Genomic DNA, 20,159 nt, shown 5'->3' with positions numbered 1-20,159 from the left:
ACAACATAAATTATTTTGCAGAGTGAACCTGGGCCAAACAAAAGAGGATAAAAGCAAAAATAAAAGCATACCAAACTGTATACCAAATCAGATTAGGTTTGGCCCTAAATCATAACATCAGTAGTAATTAGCATTAATGTTATAGTTGAGTTTAAATTTTAAATACTCCAGGATCTGAAAATGTTCACTTCATTAAGAAGATAGAGGATGCTATGGTTTGTGTTTGGATGCTCCCCCAAAGCCTCATATAGTCATGGGGGCAGGTTTCTAGCTGGAGACTGACTGTTGGTTCAATGATGGAATTATGGGTAGGAGTGCTGGCCTGCATACAATATAAGGGACGGAGTCCTCTCTCGCTCTTCCCTTTTTGCTCTTGCTGCCTTTACTGTTTTCTGCCACCATGCACTGTGGCCTTCTGCCATGTGCCATGCTACCTTGGAGTTAGCCAAGTACAGACTGAAATCTCCACAAACTGAGCTAAAAACCTTTCTCTAACTTTGTTGGATATTTTGCCTTAGCAAAGAGAGAAAAGTAACCAAGACAGATGAACAACAGGATCATGTTATAACACAATTGTGGCAAAAACTTGCATTAAATTACAATCAAGAAAATATGTATCTCAAACACTATGTTCTTAATTTTTCATTAACATTTCATCTTTCTATACTGTTTATGACTTCTGGTCTTCTCGTTCCGGTTATTGAGGTGACTTGATTTCTCTATCATCGTTTCTGGGAGCATCTGTACATATCTACTGGTTACTCAATACAGACCTATCAAATAAAATTAAAATGCTACAATTTGACCAGAATAATGAACTCATGCCCTATAGATGACTCTCAGTATGACACTTGATAATTTTAGCTTTGATTTACCAGCTACAGGTGACCTACTAAAAGCAAGATCAAAGATTTCCTACATTGAAACAAACCTTCAAGATTTTTCCCAGGCTGACTCCAAAAATAGAAAAGAATAAAATGGAAATTTAAACACACAATCTTACACAAGTATTAGTGCCTAACTTCTAATGCTAACTTACATATTAACTCACTTGATTATGCTACTTAAACCTTTAATATGGGCTCAGTGGCGTAAGTGCCTGCCTGGCAAGCACGAGGTCATGAGTTCAATCCCCAGTACTGAAAAAACAAAACAAAACAAAACTTTAATGTACAGTGTATTTGGGTATTTAAGTTTTTTCCTTGTAACAGATATTTCATGTTATACTGATAAAGAGCATATGACATAGTGTCACAGATAGCTAAGTTAGGTAAAAACATCGTAGGCAGTCAGATGGATAGGACCTGGCAAAATCAATGCAGAAGACACCTGTAGCTGGCAGCATGTCCACTGAGGCCAGGCTTCAAGGAAAAGAACTGCTCACCCATATATTTCCCATAAGGATGAACAGCAGGGATTGATATTCTAAGTAGGCACCAACCACCTTGGAATTAAACACCAGACCTTCTTATTCACCGCCCTTGTCAATCCTGTGTGCACTTTCTACATGATCTTCTTCCCAATTTGATCCCCATTTAATCAGTATTATCTATGCAACTATATTTGTCGTAACCTTATTGGTTCACCAATCTTGTCCCACCTCATACCCAGTGGGATTTCCCATTGGATCAATATTATCTAAGCAGCCATACTTACAATCTTGGTTATAGTTCTGTCCCACCTTAAACCCTCCTCCCCTCATAACTTTGCTCAATAAACACCCCTGAGAAGTAGGGTTGGCAGGCAACCCACTTTCCAGGTCCCCTTTTGTTCCTCTTAGAAGCTTCCTTTCTCTTAATAAATTCTTCCTACTCTCAACCTCCACTGTTCCTAGCATTCACTCTTTGATTTTAGAGAACATAAATTTTGCATTTTGGATATCTAGCAGGTTGGGAGTTAGTTTCCCTACAGCAACACAACTGCCAAATAATCTAAATAATATAAGGGAAATATTGTAATTCTCAGGCAGGAAGCATTAACCTGGACTTCTCCACTAGAAAATGCAGACCCACTAGTTTAAAATAATTTCCCCCCAAATAAATTTGCTAATGGGCACAGAGGGACTCCAACTTAAAAGTTAGTTCTTTTTTGTTTTTTTTGAGATCCATTATCACCATGCAATTCAGGTTGCTCTGAAACTCAGAGCGTAGGATGGCCTCAAATACAGTGATCCTCCTGCCTCTAAAGTCCTGGAATTACAGGTGTACACCACCATGCACAGCCAAAGTTAATACTCTTCCTCACGGTAGTAATTCAGTGTGACCTTGGAACAAGTAGCATTGCCTGGAGAGTTGTTAGAAATGCAGGTTCCCAGGAGTTCTTAGCCTGTGACACTCTGATCTATGCCCAATAGCCCACTCAGTGATGAGCTGAAGCATGCTCTAACACACATTGCCCTTAGAGGTTTACTTGGAGTATATAGAAAAACAGTCTGTCTCAGCAACATTTTTGGGTTCCTTAGAATTATTTGACTGAACAATATTTTGACTTTATAATGGCAAAAACATGATACATATGCAGTAGCATATGCATTTTGAATTTTCATCTTTTTCTGGCTAGCAATATGCTGGACAGCAACAGAGCTACAACTCTTCACTCAGCCTACAATCACAGGGTTAAGGTGACACCTTACAGTGTACTGTTACTAAGCTACAACAATTAGTAGGTTAGGTGTATTAAGCATTTTCAACTTTAAATATTAACTTATGATGGACATCTAGGATATAAGTTGAAGAGTACCCATGCAATTTACATATTACTTTGGAGATGGCTGGGGATATAGCTCAGTGGCACACAATTCTGCCTGGCAAGCACAAGGTCATGAGTTTGATTTCCAGTACCAAAAAAAAAACAGTTTCAAGTCACATTACTTGAGGTCAAAACAATTTAGAGTATTATACTTTATTTTAGAAAAATCTTTCAATGCTAGCCCTAAGTAAAAAGTTGGATATATTTATGTAGTCTGATTGTCACTGGATTTTCCTCATTAAAAAAAAAAAAAAAAAAAAGCTATGCCAAGGAAGCAGTAAGAACCTAAAAAGACTTTTTTTTTGCCTAATGTCTAAGACTCTTGAGATAAATGTTCTGCCTGCCTTGCAAGGACCTACTGAAATTAATGGATCCTCTCACACAAATGACTTTATTATTACTCACCATAATTAACACTAGGTACAAGAGAACCAAGTAGAGAAATATTGAATGCTTAACATTCAAGGATCTAAAAGTTAATAAAAGTAGCTGGCTGTTAAGCAAGAAATCATGTATGAAATTAAATTAAAAACTGAAAACTTGTAAAAAATCTGTTTGGAAATTTCCCTTTTCCAACTTCAAAAAACCATAAAGGAAACGTTGCCTTTATCTAAGTGTTTCTTTGCCCTAAACTCCAACCCTAAAGAAAAATCATATGTGTTGCACTGTAAATTCAAAATATTCCTACAAAAGATGCTACCACTTCACATGAACATTTTGGCAAGTATGCCTCACCAGAGAGTACTAATTATTTTGCGTAGGCAACTTTTCTTTAAATATATGTCAGTGATTCATTTGACATTCTAACATATATATATATATACTGAATATAGGAAATTTTATAGAAAATAATTTTTAAATGTAGTGAATATTAAAATGTTTACAGATATATAAACCAACAATTTTTAGATAACCAAAAACTCAGAATGAAAACAAGGTAATCAAGAGGAGTTAAAGGTAAAATAAACATTTCTACTTTCAGGCAATCTTTATTCATGATGATAAAACAAAGAGGTTCCCTATTAAAATAACAGCAAACTTCCAAGGTAATTATTTGTTTCTACTTTATAGTAAACTCTTTGTCTATCCCATTTATTAAAGGTTCTTGAGATGTAAAGGAAAATTCTGTGTATATACAGTGTATCTATGCTATTAATTCTTGTATAAGCAAATAAGATTGATACTATGAAATAAGACATGGTTTTTAAAAATTCCATATCAATGTAAAAAATCTACTTCAATTTATCTAAATGGAATTGTTAGAACACGAAAGACATATTAAAATAGAACTCTAAACTGGCATGGTGGTGCACACCTGTAATCCCAGAGCTTGGGGCTGAGGCAGAAGGATCACTGCAAGTTCCAAGTTCAGCCTCAACTACAAAAGTATGCCTTTAGAAAACAAAAGTAAACTCAATTTCAAATTCTTTAATCTGAAAAATTCATAAATGCAGTATCACAAGTCAGCATACAGTATTTTACCCATGTAAGTGTGTAAATGTCAGATAATATTCATCTCCTATTTCTGTAGATTCTCCCTGAAATATTATTTAGTAAAAAAGAATATTTCAAAAGGAGAGCAGGGAGAAATGTAGCAGAATCATAACAACCAGAACTGCATAAATTCAAAATAACACTTATTTGCTAATAAGGTTTTGGAAAAACACTAATTTATAATTCTCTTCTTTATCCTTCTTTACAGACATTTTAGCTCCTCAGCCAGCAAACTAAGGATTAGTGCTACTGGCCTTTTCAGAAAACCTGACTTCCAGAGGAGTCATACCTTCCAACCCAGCTGGCTCTGCCTGACTGCTTTTAAAGTGGGCATTCGCATTTTTCCTGAAGCAAGGCTGTGTACCTTTTAGAATACTCACATTTAACCTTGAAAGCTCAGAGTTCAGCTACAAAACAATGAACTCCATTCATCAAATTTCAGGGAAAAACTTTAACATAAGGAATTAACTAAGCCAGGATGACAGAAACCAATATATCAATTTTAAAAAATCAAAATTTATTTAAAGGAATAAATATAGGTGTATTACACATACATAATGGCCTTTCTAAGCCCCAGAAAGCATTCAGCCAAGCACCTGTAAAGCTGCCTCACTTTGCAATTTCACTGTGCTTGAGATTTTAATGATCATTTAAGAGCAAGTCTGTGACAAAATAGCTTCCTTCAATCAAGGTTATAATTTGAAATATACAATGATGGGATTTAAATCATTTATGAAGAGAAAAGTAAAGACTGAAATAAAGTATGAGAAATCCCCATGTATCTTTAGATTCAGAAAAATGTAACTAGAGGCCAGAATTTTCCTAAAAGGGGAGAAACATAAGCAGTAGTTGGAAAGTGACTTTTCACCAGCATTCCCAAAGCAACACAGACACTGTGACCCCAGGGCCTTGCTGCCTACTTTCAGACAATCCCCAGAAGGAAACCGGGCCAGCACTTTTGTTTGTTCGAGAGACAGGGTCTCTTTATGCTGCCCAGATTGTCTCTAAACTCTTGGGCTTTAGAGAATTTCTTGCTTCAGCCTCCTGAGAAGCTGACGTCACCCACAGACACCAGGGCACCCAGCTTCCAATACTCAGCTTCTTGACAGGCTAAACACTTAAATACAAATATGCAGCAAGGAGGTCTTTAAGTGCTCACTCTCTAGTCTACAGTATTCAGATACAACAAGCATCCAGAAAAGCAAGCCTCGAGAGAGAAGATAATAGGAAGGCAAGCGAAGCAGCAGTTACTCACTTGCTCGGCTAACTAGGTTAGTGGCAGAGGTTTCTGACAGTTATCAATTACAAGGCAGCAGTCCAGTGGAGGAGTGCCTCGGAAAGATCTGCACAGCAGATTAACAAAGACCTACGAACCAGTTCTACAATCCTAAGTAACAACACAACGTGTGATGTGAGCACAGTGTACATGAGCAATCACCAAAAAACCCTGCTAAGTTTAACTTCTATTCCTATCATATTTTAAGAATTATTTAAAATTTTAGTTTTAGCTCCTTTGCCTCAACTATTTTGCCCTGTGAAAAGATCTTTGTGAGCTGTTGAATGGCAAAAACAAAAATGAATAAACTTCAACCAGAATTAGTCACTGAGTAACTGAAATGTTATTTCAGGAAGTTCTTGCTAAAAGGAAATTTCACAGAAGTTCCTATGTCTTACATGCTTTTATCCTGTCAAGTTAAACAGGACAAAGTGTAACAAAACCAACATTTTTAAGTTTAGAATTATTGGTAGCACCCGTCTGTTTTTCATTTTAATAGCACAACCTTTTCAATTAATATAATACAAAAGTTCTCGGGACTATGTGGAAAGATGGCTAAACTTCATTTCAGACTCAGGGTAACAGGTAAGCAACTTTAAGGATGTGTACAGGATAAACTGAAGTGGGGCTCTGCAAAGTGAGATTTTACAAATCAGATTCATTAAAAAAAAATTTTACAGAGAACTAAACTATTCTCACAAACCTTGAAAAGGGGATGGATTCTGAGTAATTGAAAGCCTGTGAATTCCAAGACATATGTTCCCTTATAGTGAACAGAGGCCAGGAACAGATGGGTAAGTGCAAGCAAGACCTGTATTTAAGAGTTTGCCATTAGGAATATTTTATATTTAATTTAATCTTGGCGAAAAACTCAAATGTAATTTTAAAAGTACATCACTCCTTGACTTTCATTTTTGATGTTTTATCCACCAAAATTTTACTTAGGAAAACAAGTTATTTAAAGAAGCACCCAGTTCTAATCTGGCACATTACACAGTGTGAAATCACTGAACATCTATATCAGAAACACACACATATAAACATTTTATTTTAGTAATACTCTAACACTTCAATTTAATCATTCCATTATGAAAATTTAATTGAAGATAGAATATTTCTTTAAAACTCTAAATTAAACAGAGTTTTATCAATTAAATTTATAGCATACAGCCATTAGAAATACACAGTTTTTCATTTTATAATACTTCCCCTTCAAAATTTGTCATGTTTGTCACACTTTTAAAATACAAGGCACCTAATGCTATGAAATATGGTATATGTAGTGTAAGGTTACCAGATCTTTTCTCAAATATTTATTCTCTTTGAAATTTCACCAAATTTGCAAGAACACACTTGTTATATAAACATTTTTTTCTGTGTAGTTAATTTGTGATACCCTACCAAACTCAATAATACAATCCGTGGTACTGTCAGCTGCTTATGTTAAACATTTTACCAGCCAGACACAGTGATCTACATACTTAAAATGATTTCTTGAAAACATTTTTATAATATAGTCCAGCATTTAACAAATACATGAAAATAAACCTTCAGAACATTAGGATTTTGTTCCTTGATTAGTTAAATGATTTCTTCAACTCAAATTCTTGAGATATATAAGGCAGGGTAGTCCTTTAGATGGACTGTGGTCTGGAACATCCTGTAATTGTAGTGATATGTACACAACTATATAGTAAAGTACTTCATTATGAAAATGAAGAAAAGATATGAGGAAAATATATTTAGAGTTTCAAAGAACTGAAACTGTTATTTTTTCAGACTAGGCACTGAAACATTTTTCTACAAAAACTTGCCAGAGATTGTCTCTTCGCTGTATAATATTCCATCACCAGGCTAAAAACAAAGCAGAACAAAAAAATAGACATTGTTAGCTTTTAATTTTCATAGTTTTTACCTTCTATAGTTTATATTTTTAAAAGTAAATTACAGTGGTACCTCAGTTCAACTTAATTTTTTCCATGATTCTGGTTGAAAACCAAATTGGATGAGAACCAAATCAAATTTCCGTATAATTCCCAGCCATTGAATTTGATCTTAATACTGAAATAGCTACGTCATGATATATAGGGTCCCTGGACTAGAAAAATACCAGGTAGTATTCTACATGGCTTGGTAATTAACATTTATTTAGTTGTAAAAATATAAACAGTAAATATAAATCAGAAACTATAAAGAAACTATATAGCGAGGAGGGAGCGGTAGGAAAGACACAGGACTGAGAGCAGGCTCATCTGTGGGGTGGGAACAGAGTTCCTCATCCACATGAGTGAGAAAGTCAGTGAGGATTCCCTCGATGGAGAGAACAAGACATGGAAACAGTGTATACAAAGATACTGGGAGGTACATACCAAAAGAATCATCTAAGGGTTTACGGTGATTTCCTTACAGACTAGGAAAAGAAAGGCAGGACCGGGAGGGTGGGTCAGAGGAAGCTGCTTTGTACAAGAAGGCTCAGAATCAGAACTCAAGCTACGTGCACATGTAACCATCATGGCAATACTAACTACACTAAAAACAACTCAGAGGAGTAGGGGTCCAGCTCCGTGGTCAGGGCTACCCAGGACATGTGAGAGAGACACTAGGCTTAATGCTTAACTCTAAGGGAAGGAAAAAAAAAGAAGATAATCGGCCTGAGATGGAAGGTAAATTCCAACTCGTTTTTGTTTTTCTTTTTTTTAAGACAGTGGCCTTGAACGTTTTTGTTTTTCTTTTTTTTAGACAGTGGCCTTGAACTCACTAGGCTTGCCCAGGCTCTCTTTGTGCTCATGGTAACCCTCTTGACTCAGCCTCTCACAGGTATATGCTACCACATACTAGAGGCAAATTTACCGTGAAACTTAAGACTCAAGGCCAAAATGAGTGTTGACAATAGCTGCACAACATTCTAAGTGGTAGGGAAAACCTTGCTTCAGCTGCAAAACATTTCAATAGAAACTGCCTAAAGATAACGCAGAAGGAAGGAACAGAAAACCTCCAGAACTCTAGTGATTGACAGTGTTCTACTGTTCTAAATAAAGAACCAGCTCTATACATGCCAAAGATATATATTGGATTTATTTCAAGCATTCATTAACAAATCATTAAGTGCCATGTACTATCCGTGTCCTTCAAAAAATAACAAAAGATAGTATTTCTTAAAATTTTTAATATGAAAAAATGTCCCTAAAACTTTGTTAAATGAAAAAGCAGGGCCAGGGATTTAGCTCAGCACCACAAGTATCTGCCTGGCAAGTGTAGAGTTGTGAGTTCAATCCCCAGTACCAAAAAAAAAAAAAAAAAAAAAATCAATCACAGAATCAGCATTTATGTTGTACTAGATACCCAAAACACTGATTATACACTAAATTACCACATTTTTTTAATAATAGAGAAAAAATATTTTGCTAGAGTATATCATTTTTAAAAAGTGATTCTTAGCAATAAAAATGAATGTTAAAACTTAATGATCACTTAATGAATCAGACCCTAATTTAATTACCAAGTATTTCATATTTCTAACAGTCTTCTATGGGAGGCTACCATTTCACAAACAGGAAAACTGAGGCATAAAGAGGTTAAGAAATTTATATATGGCCACACAATCAGCACACAAAAAGCTGGAATTAAAACACAAGCACTTTGACTCCAGAGATTATACTGCCTTTGGCTGTATTGCCTGTCAAATATCTAATTATGAAATTTCTTTTTATATATTATGAAGGTAAGAAGCTTAATTCAACACTGATGCCAGCTCACATACAAACCTGAACTACAGACAACAGCAGCTAACTAGCTCCATCCTCCTGAGAAACACCATGCATAGGAATAAGACTCTCACACTGTTCACTGTCTTCTGGCGCTCTGAAGGAACAAAAAACAAGAAAAAGCTTAACTTAGATTTGAAAGGGAATCTTCAACATGATCTATTATACTGATTGAAGCTGTGAAGTCAGGATTTAAATCAGTTGTGGAAGCAAAAGTAGCATAGGAGTCCCCAACAATTTATCTCATGTTATTTTTGTACAAAATGTAAAACGCATTCTCTTTATTTTTGCAGTACTGGGAATTCAACCCACACCCTTTGCACTGAGCTACATCCTCAGTTCTTTCTTTAATGTTTTACTCTGAGACAGGGCCTCCCAGAGTGTTGGTATTACTCTATATCCAGCTTCATTCTCTCTTAAAAAGAAAGAAATTTTAAAAAGAAAATCTGAGGCAATGTTAACATATTCTCTTATGAATTATGCTCAAACCAATATGTTTTCTACAACAAATTCATTACAGAAAAACAGTAAGCCCTTTGGTGTTACCCATCAGTTAAAACATTTTTTATTAAAAAGTAGCAATGAATAAACTGTCTTTTTGGTTTTTGGTCTTTATTTTACTATTTTCTTTTCTGGTACTGGGAATTGAACTTAGGGCCTCATGTTTGCCAGGCAGGTGCTGTGCCAGCTGAACTATATCCCCAACCCTGAAGAAACTATCTTATGACTAAAACGACCTGAGCAAAAATATTTTTCTCTGGCATAATACCAAGATAAATTATAATCCTTGACTAATTTCTCACAAAATGTCTAAAAGTTAAGGAAGTATGAGACAATGTTCATTTCATTTAGCAAATACTTTGTAACAATCTATATAGAAACTAAACTTACCTCTGAATTCGATGTTTTCTGCATATAAATGCAAAAATTCTTCTGATTCCTACCATCACAGGATCCCAATTATTATAATGGCACAGGAGAGTTGCAATAAAGAATGAAACAAACACAGGGACAGCGCCTGCGAAAAACAGCCAAGAAAACTGCACCTAAAAATAAGATCCAGAAAAAAAATACCATTAAGGGAATTTTTCCCTTTATGTAAGTTTTCCATCTATAAATTCTAGTAAGACTACGTTAAAACACAAAGAAGATAAGAGTAAGCATTGAAAAGGCACTATTAAGTACTTTATCATAAAATAAAAGAATTTAGGCCTTCAACTTACAATTCCACTTGCCTAAATTGCCAATAAGTCTTGCTTGGGAAATGTGAAAGAACCAAGAAGGGATACTTACTCATTCACTAGGCAGAGTACGCCAAGAGTAAGACCACCTAAAAAACGACACTTTTGTCCTGCACACATTTGCACTTCTGCTTTAGTCTACTGCCTATTCTCAGGTGAATTCCTCCCCCTTGGTTTCATCTTCAGAACTTCACAGTTTAAGCTGCGCATGGTGGCACCATCTGAACTCAAGCAATGTGGGAGGCAATTTGAGTGACTCCCCTTGACTGCAGAACAATTGCTATAACTTTGATTATATGGAGACTTATTTCCTTATACTGATATGTACAGAGCGGGCTATGGTGTTTCCTTCTCTCTTCAACTGGCTCTAAGCATTGCTAGCAGAGGTACTGGTATGCAATCTCTAAAGCCATCAGCCTCCTGTTTCCTCGCCACAGCGCACTCTCTAAAATACATAAGCACAGTGGGATGGTAGAGCCAGTCAGCTCCAGGAATGTCAACTGGGTATGTGCCTCAAGATAAAAGAGGCTGTGACTCTCCAGGGCACGCAAGTTTACATATCAGAAACCAAAGCAGCAGCCCCCTAAAACAATTCAGTTGCTACCTTAATTAAATTATGCAAATTGATCCTTCTTTATATCCTTATCTCTGCATCTTGCAAAGATGCTTTTCTCCCTACCTGGCTAACCTGCTCCAGTTACTCAGGTACTTCCCACCACCCTCGAGCTATCCCCTTCTTCACAAGGTAATAAATTCTGGGAGAGGCCTAGGATCAGGGCCTTTGACCGCACATCCTCATGAGGACTGGACTTAGCACCCCTTAGCTGCCCTTAACTTGGAATATGTCTTATTGTCTTTACTTGCCATCGGTGGCACTGGAATGGTAGATTGTAATTAACTTACCGGGATTCCAATAACATCTCAATGGGAGCATAAATACAACTTTTGGATTGTGAGGAAGACTGGGAAAGGGATTACAATACTTGGGTGACTGTACACAGAATTTGGGATTACAATAAAGTAGTTATCAAAAACAACTTTTAAAACCTGTGTGCTGATTAACTCCGAGACAGGAGCAACATCATTGTTGGTTTGCTTTAAGAATGATGATGAATAAAGTAACGCCTATCTTTAAAACAGGGAAGAAAAACTGTTTTTGCTCTTCGAGTTAAAAAGAAAAGTAAAAGAAAAAATTTAGATTTTATAAGCAAGACTCCTTCTTGTGGAAAACATACACCATTCATTAATCAGAGTAAAACATGAGAATAATGTCTTTTATGAGGAACACAATGCATAACACAACACAAGAATAATCACAGACAATGTTTAACGCCCCATTTGTATGATACTCGAACACTAGGGACTAAGCAGACCTAAAAATACCAGGTAAGAGTAGTTACTAAGAGAAATTAATAAGCCTTCAGTTAGTTGTCAAGTCATTGGTAAACTAACTGTTTTTGAATATTTTCCAGAACATTTAATAAGCTAGAAACATCAGCACAGAACTGCTTTTCAAATAATGAGAACATCTCTGAGATTATTCTGCCTTTATCCCACAAAAACACAAATACCTAGAGAAAAACAGCTCTCAGAATCAGAGTATTATTTGTATATTATAAGCCCTTGATCTTAAGTATTCTCTTTTCTACTTATATTAAATCAAAACACACTCACATACACACTGTTGTTACTTGAAGCTTACAAGTACTGACTGCTAAGTGGCTCTCATCCATCTTTCAGCATTAGGCAAAGGCATGTCTCTTTCCTCCTGCTACTCAAGGAGGATACCCTTCAAAGATGGTAGCAGAAGACATCTCTTTTCTGTGATGTCATCACTGCCAGTATTTATCATCAGAATCCTGCATCCACAGCAAGTCTCCTTAGGAAAGGGAAGGACACCTATCTACTGAAATAAACACTCCCTGGGAACCACATTATTTATGAGCTGCTCAATTCTATAGCAGTACTGTCACAATGTTAAAGGTTTAACATCTCCCAAGTTAACTCAGAGATGTAGTAAAATGTACCTCCTGGGCTGTCCATATAGCTTAACAGTACAGCGCCTGCCTGGCAAGCAGAAGGTCCTGAGTTCAACTCCGGTTACCAAAAGAAAACAAAAAAGTACCGCCTGTTCCATACCACTGATTTAGAACAGAGACATCTAGAACATAATCAATTCGAAACTAGAGTATTACATATAAAAATACTGTCCTTAACCTAGAAATTCAGAAAAAAAAAAGAAAAGCTAGAAATGCTTTTCTTTGGTACTTTTTATATTTCTGCATAGTAAAGTACCTTAGGAAAAAAGATACAAAAATATTATTCATGTTTATATTCACTGTACTTTAGTTACCTCCTTTAGCTTTCAACAGATCTGTTTTAATATCATACTTAAAATACCTAAAATAAGTAGTTTGTCTTACCTTTTGCATACACATATCAGCTATTATGGATAGAGGTATTGTAAGGCTCAGGGCAAGGGTGCCGATCAATGATGAGGTAAGAAAGCAGCCCCTGGAAAAAAATTTTTCTATATTTAAAATACAATTTAACCAAGATTTTTCTCTCCCAAACTATAGGGTTGAGAGATCAAGGAGACAAAAATTTAGGACGGACTGAGACTCAAAAATTAATGTCATTAAAATGATTCCAAAGTTTATCTTCAAATATTAAAGTATTAATAAGTATAGAAAGTTCAAAGTATTTTATGCTATTTTTCAGTTCTGACTACAGATAGTGTCCAACTTGGAATATTTACTGTTTTCATTAATGTAAAAGATCGTTAGTTTTTATAGTTTTTTTAAACATTTGATTAACAATGAAAACAGAGTATTAAGATTATAGAACAGTACCTCATAGATAGACTGTCGAAAGTGATATGCCAACATGTGACTATAACCAAAGCAAAAAAAATCTCATTATGAAGAAAATTAAACAATGTGTTACTGCCTTGGCTTAGCACAGAAAAGAAAACCAAGTACTTTAACGACAATTTTCCTATTTTTGATTTATCTAACAATTGTCCTAACCAAAAGCTAAGCTCTTTGTTTTCCTTTCACTATGAATTACCAATGTTGCAACAAATTCTAAAATATCTGCATAAAAGTTTGTACAGTTGAAAAAAATACACCAAACAGACATAAATAAGCCACTAGGGTATATAAGAAGAAAATAAGTTACCACCTTTTAAAACTTAGCACATATTTTAAAATTTAAAATTTAAAAAAGTAAAACCCAATAGCATTAAAATTTTGACTTAATCTAGCTTTTCCCTAGTTAGCTAATGTTGAATCTTTTTGTTATCAATTAATTTTTAGATTAAAAACAACAGAACACATAAAATGCATGTAATGAATATAAAAATGAATTGAGTAAATAAACTCATATTAAGTTTTGCAACAGCAAAGTAGTACATAAATTACAATACAAACTAATCTGCAATACACAAAAGGGGTGTGTAGGGAGGATTATCGAGAAAACAGATTTCTTGAATTAGGAAGTGGGGAGAAAAGTGCAGGCAGAGCTCTGAAGGAGACCTCATGGGAAAAGCTATCTGCTTTGTAGTCTTTTGCAAGGGAAAACTACTCAGTAGTTCTATTTGATATGTAATAAAATTCATTTGGGAATTATGTATTAAAATTTGTGAATTTTTTTCACAATCTCTATTGAATAGAAAAGTAAAAAGTATAGTCTGTATTTAAAAGGTCTCTCAAACTCCATACATGATACTGTGTCCAAACTTATTTTAAGCTTATCACAGTCAATATATTTAACAATAATATTAAAATATATTAACATTTCAAATTAACCAGTTTATGATTTACATTTCTGATCTTGAAAAGAAACAAACAAAAAAGTGGAGGAACAATCAAAGTGTCTTAAGTAAACAACATTCCCTAGCTTCTCCCTTAGAATCATAAGTAAATATTTGGCACAGACATCTCAAAAGTCTGGATGTCCATTAGATAATCACCAGTTTCATTCACAAAGTACTCTGCTTTCTAACACATTTTTACAAGTTTAGAACTTCATATTTTTCGCTCATGCCTTTGCATTCACTTGTTCAGTAAGTATTTCTGTGATCCTTCTATGTGTAAGGCACTACTCTTCACAATGGGCACAGAAAAGTTAAGTACAATATCCTTGCTCTAAAGAGTTAATACAGGCAAGCACATGCATGGAGAGAGGGCCACAAGTCAAAAGGAACATGTTTATACTTAGACAATGCGAAAGTCAAGACATTGATAACTAATCTGTCACAGAAGTATAAACCGTACATACCACAACCACAGGAACTCTGAAAGAACCGTTCCAATAAGGCCATTAATGATAATGCACATTAACACTACTTTATTGGGAAACTCAAAGTCCTCAAATCCAGTATAATGAAGTAAAAAGAAACCTGGCCACAAGAGCAGCAGGTTAAACAGACCTACAAAACCTAAATGTGGGGGGAAAAAAAGAGATAAAAATTAAAACTTTTCAATTTTCCAAACTTGTAATTCTTATTATTAGAAAACATAAGATTTTACACTAAGGACTCCAATAAGTTTCCTTAAATGTAAATTTTGATAGCTTGTTTCTTAAGTCTTGTGAGGTCAACCCCAGAAAAACCTGTATTGAACAACTTCACGAAGCAACTACGTAGAAATCACAATGCAAAGTGAAGAGTTTTTAATCTTAGAGAATAATATATAGTGTTCTATAACTTAAGAGAATTCACTGGTGCGTGTAAGTTTGTGTATTTGTTCTAAATTATGAGGAATTGGGTAGTTTACTCTCTCATTCAACTTGTATTTGTATTTTTTGTTTGCTTTTGTTGGTAACGGAGATAAAACTCACCTCACACTTGCCAGGCAGGTGCTTGTGCCACTGAGCTAATCCTCTGGCTAACTTGTACTCTGATTGATTCTTTTTGGTTTTTTGAGACAGGGTCTTGCTAGTCTTGCTAGTTTAGTCTGACCTTGAACTCACTATGTAGCCCAGGCTGGCCCAAACTCTTAGCTATCCTCCTAAGCCTGCAGAGTGCTGGTATTAAAGGTGTGCACCACCACATCTGGCTGTATTTGTATTTAAAGGGCTTGTGCTAGCCTAAGAATACTGAAGAAAGGTTCCAAAGAAGACAAATTCCTGTTTCTTGCATTCCCAGACTTCATAAGCTCAATGGTGAGGAAACATGTATACGCAAATAACTATTCAACTACATGCAGACTAACTGCTAAAAGTCTGTGCTCTACAGTCTGAGTGTTAGGGTTCTGATCCCAACTCTACCACTTCCTACTAATATTAACCAGATACAAGAAGCAGACCCTGACTGAAGCCTTACTTTTCATTCTATAAATAATATTTAATTATTTAGGTTGGTGGGAAGATTAACCAAAACATTTATAAAATACACATAGCAGGCACTCAGTAAAGTTAACTATTAGTAACTACAGAAATTAAGCTTATAAATGACTATTACCTGTAAAGATTATAAAGAAAAATAACTATACTATAGAAATGTTCATTGGATTTTTCTATGCAATTTAATGTCACAAATCTGCCACAAGATTCAGGTGGTAACTATAGAGCTTTCTTAAAAGAAAATTAATTTACAATATACATTTTATATTTGCTGTACCACTGAATACTTGTAACTAGGCTGGGAGTGATTCACAGCTGTCGTGTTCTCTGAAGAACTCTCAGTGGACAGCAAACAAGTCAGCCTTTCCCAGAATGTCTGTTCCCCGTCATGCCACACGCCACTACCTAAAGGCTGCCTGACTACTGGGAAAGTCACAGTGCTGGCCTCAAGGCTCAAGCCTCCTGGCTCAACCTCGGGCAACTTGCGGTGTGCCTAGACATGCTGACCTGTGCCCGCATCCCTGTTCCCACTCATTTGTTTGTTTGTTTGTGGTACCAGGGATGGAACATGCACCCTCACACTTCCCAGGCAGCGCTTGTGCTGCTGACCTATGTCCCCGGCTGTTCCCACTGGACGAACTGCACCAGTGACCATGTGGTTCTCTCCTCTTTTCTGTCCTGCTTTCCCTACTTCTTTTCCTTCAGAAGACTCCGCACCTGCGCAACTAATAAACCATGCAGATCAAACCCCTGCCTCATAGTCCGCATTAGAAACCCTAACTTAGGGCAGTGGTAAAAAGCAAACACACCAAAGGACATTTAAACCAGTAAGTGATCCATGACCTACAGTAAGTAACATTAAAAGTCACTCTACGTAAAACACCAAAATCTGGCATTAGCAAGAATCAAATCTATTTTCCATTAAGTGCCAAGGCCATGAAATTCCACAAAAATTAACTACTTTTGGATCCAGAGACAAAGTCAAATCACTTCACCTCTTCCCCAGATCTTCCAGAACCTCACCCTACACACCTTCCTGCTGTTTCCTGATGGTATCTGGCACAATTATTCGGATCCACTTACTGTGCCCTGTAATGCCTCTTGTTCACATTCCTGCCTGCAGAGCCTCCGCCATTCCTGACTTCTTCAAATCCTGCCTATTCTAAGCTCAGAGCAGGTCAATATTGTTATGCATCTCATATCACATAAAAGACCAGTATGTTGAGTTACACACTATGAGACTTCCGCTGATAAGTAATTCATTTTTCTTGCCAGTTCAAAAAAAAGGGCTATGGACTCAAGTATTTGTTGAAACAGTCAAAAAGTACCAGATGAAATTTTCTATGACTCTAAAATGTCATTAAATTATCTCTTTCTCATGTATTTGTAATGCAGAACAGTAATGTTCATTTTGGTTCATGCATGTAACATTTTGACCATTTTCCATTTCTTTTCATTCCTGTCTTCTCCTCACCTTCCTGCTCTCCAAGAGCCTGCCTTCTAGATTCCCATTATTCCACCTTTTATTCATTTGTTTATTTATATTTTAGCATTCTCATATAAGTAAAACATGCTATTTGTGTCTAGCTTATTTTACTTAGCATGATGGTCTCAAGTTTCATCCATTTTCCTCCAAACAATACGATTTCATGCTTTTTCTCATACTACATTTTCTTTACACATTCATTTGTTGACAGAGACCTAGGCTACTTTCAGAGCTTACCTACTGTAAATGGCCACTATTCAGTATGGGTATTGGATGCATCAGTACAATGTGATGTCTTTAATTCTTTTGGGAATATACACAGGAAAGGTACAGATGAGTGAAATGGTATTTCTATGGGTGGTTTAGTTGAAATACCTCCACACTGATTTCCATACCAGTTGTACTAGTTTACATTCCCACCAAAGATATACAAGGCTTCCTCCCAACTCCCGCCACCCTGCATCCTCACCAGCATTCACTGTTTTCTGCGTTCTTGATGATAGATATTCTGTCTGGGTAAAGATATATTTCCTGAATTCTATACTTAAAAGGAACTTAGGCTATCATTTAGTCCAGTTGTTTTCCAAATGTTTTGTTTCTGACAATCTTGGGTGCAGGCATTTATACTGTTCTCTATTTTTAGTGGGAAAAATATTTTTTATAAATTATAGTGCAAAAAATCCAGCAAAGCGGAATGTTCCCAGTGAAAGCAGCAAGAGTCCAAGAACCACACCTTCTCCTCCAGTCCACTCAAGATTTTCTGAAGTCACCAAATTTGAATTTGGAAGCCACTCAGCTCATTCAGTATCTTCAGTTTTCAAATAAGAACAGTGGTATTTGGGTTCACAAACTCTTTGGTTTGTGAACAATTCGACCACAAATAGAAGCTTTTGGCTAAATTTTGTTTTCGTTTGCAAACTCTGCAAAAAAGCTGGCTGCATGAACACAACTGCAGCTAGTTTTTTTGCACAAACAGAAATGTAGTCTTCTTCCCGAGAACTGTGGAACAAAGTAAGTTCATGAACCAAGGTAGCACTGTATATAATAAATGAAGGTGCAACAGCTAGGTTCTAAGTTTCCTGATTCCCTGTGAGATTCACTTCAAACTTTCACTACAGACTTATTTATTTATATTCTGATAGATTTCAGAAGATACCATGCCAATCTACCCTTCTTTGTAACCTTACAAATACTGTAAGTTCTGGACTGGGCTGATTTTAGGTAAGAAAAATGAAAATCATATTAGATATTTCACCTGTAATAACCTAATAATCAAGGCCTGAAACTATATTGAGCACTTGGAGAATCTATTATAATAATTTTATTTATAATTTTATAATAAATGTTTATAAAATCTATGTTATGAAAGAGATAAAATCCAAATGGAAAACCCTCAAATGGCCCACAACTTTTATTTATTTTTTTATTTATCTATTTATTTAATAAGGGGATGAACTCATGACCTCATGCTTGCCAGGCAAGCGCTTATGCTGCTGAGTTAAACCCCAGCTGATCCACATTTTTAATGAAAGTAAATATACAGATTGGAATAGTATTACATTTATCATTTTTGGCAGTTTTGCCAATACAAAGCTTCCAACCTTGTATTATATTGCCGTTACATTAATAATACAATATGTAATATAGCATGTAAAGTCTCATGTTTATTGTAGGGCAATTTTGACACATCATTGAAGAAACTGATTCATAAGCTAAAGATATTAATGCAAAACAAGGTGCTAGGAGAAATTCCTTTCTCTACCACACATTAAGAGAATGGGTATAGCTTCATAGGTATACAATGATGATAAGGCAAGAGAAAAATATTCAGACTGAACTTCATAATCTTTAAGAGGGTTTTTTAAAAAAAAATCAAAACAAATCCTAAGTTAATCATTTAAAGTAAGCCATCTCACAAATATAATCTTACCAAAGAACATTGGAATATCCAACTTATCTTCTCTGTCTACTTTTCTTTTAATCATAACAATATACACAGCATACAGCATGGCTCCAGCAAGAGACCAAATGGAACCTGTAAAATAATTAACATAATGACTTAAAATCTAATCTAAACCTAAAATCTAATAATATGTCAGATATTACTTTTGGAACTGAATACACAAAAGTGAAAAGATAAGGTATAAGCCAATCTATCCCATCCATGTCCTCCAACAGTATAGGAAACAATTTTGTATGTAAAATATTTACATATAAAATACTTATATGTAAATAAACACAAAAGCATTTACCTCAGTAATCTAACCAAACACCTACTATGTTAGAATAATAAACCTCATGAGTAACACTTTGGTTTTAACTTTGAAATAGACTGTTCCTATCTTTTCTCTACACAAACAATTTTGGTATTTGACACTGTCCAACTTAGCAAATGCTCTTTTCCATCTCTGAAATGTTACTATTGCCCCCGACCCCCATATATTTTGCATATTCACCACCACTTCTAGCATCAAGGCTTTGTTACTGTCCCACCTCTTCCATAAAGCATCCTCGCTGTTTTGCTGAATGTCAAACCCAGTTATCGTCTGTATTAGACAATTTAATATTTACTTTGGGTAAGTACAATATTACTTTATTCTCTAGAGGCTATATTTTATAACACCATTATGTTCCTAATTCAGAATTTCTTAAAAATTAAAAAACACATAATTCATATTCATAAATGTTCCAAAATACCTAATATAATGTGAAGTTCACAGTATATAAATAATAAATATTGACTTCATTAACTCACTCTCAAAAACATTTCTGTAAGCCTTTGAAAACACTTGATAAGTATTTAA

General features: G+C 35.3%; 1 protein-coding gene across 2 annotated transcripts in view; it reads right to left on the bottom strand.

Annotated features, from left to right (window-relative positions):
- Nucleotides 1-4,738: 4,738 nt before the first annotated feature.
- Nucleotides 4,739-20,159, bottom strand: part of Slc35f5 (solute carrier family 35 member F5) — a 38,035-nt gene continuing 22,614 nt past the window's right edge. Inside the window, exons 11-16 of one of the 2 annotated variants that reach the window (XM_063258970.1) lie at nt 19,286-19,390; nt 14,805-14,964; nt 12,947-13,037; nt 10,174-10,328; nt 9,283-9,379; nt 4,739-7,372 (exon numbers count right to left, since the gene is read on the bottom strand). In XM_063258970.1, coding sequence (XP_063115040.1) covers nt 9,304-9,379; nt 10,174-10,328; nt 12,947-13,037; nt 14,805-14,964; nt 19,286-19,390 — 587 coding nt within the window. In that variant the 3' untranslated portion in view covers nt 4,739-7,372; nt 9,283-9,303. The remainder of the gene's footprint in view (nt 7,373-9,282; nt 9,380-10,173; nt 10,329-12,946; nt 13,038-14,804; nt 14,965-19,285; nt 19,391-20,159) is intronic. The other variant, XM_063258971.1, reaches the window with a different exon arrangement.

This window comes from Cavia porcellus, unplaced genomic scaffold (genome assembly GCF_034190915.1).
Source record: "Cavia porcellus strain 051 isolate PalLab524CR breed Dunkin Hartley unplaced genomic scaffold, mCavPor4.1 scaffold_12, whole genome shotgun sequence".
NCBI lineage: Eukaryota > Metazoa > Chordata > Mammalia > Rodentia > Caviidae > Cavia > Cavia porcellus.
The sequence above is the reverse complement of the archived record's forward strand: the minus strand, read 5'-3'. Positions and strand labels throughout refer to the sequence as shown.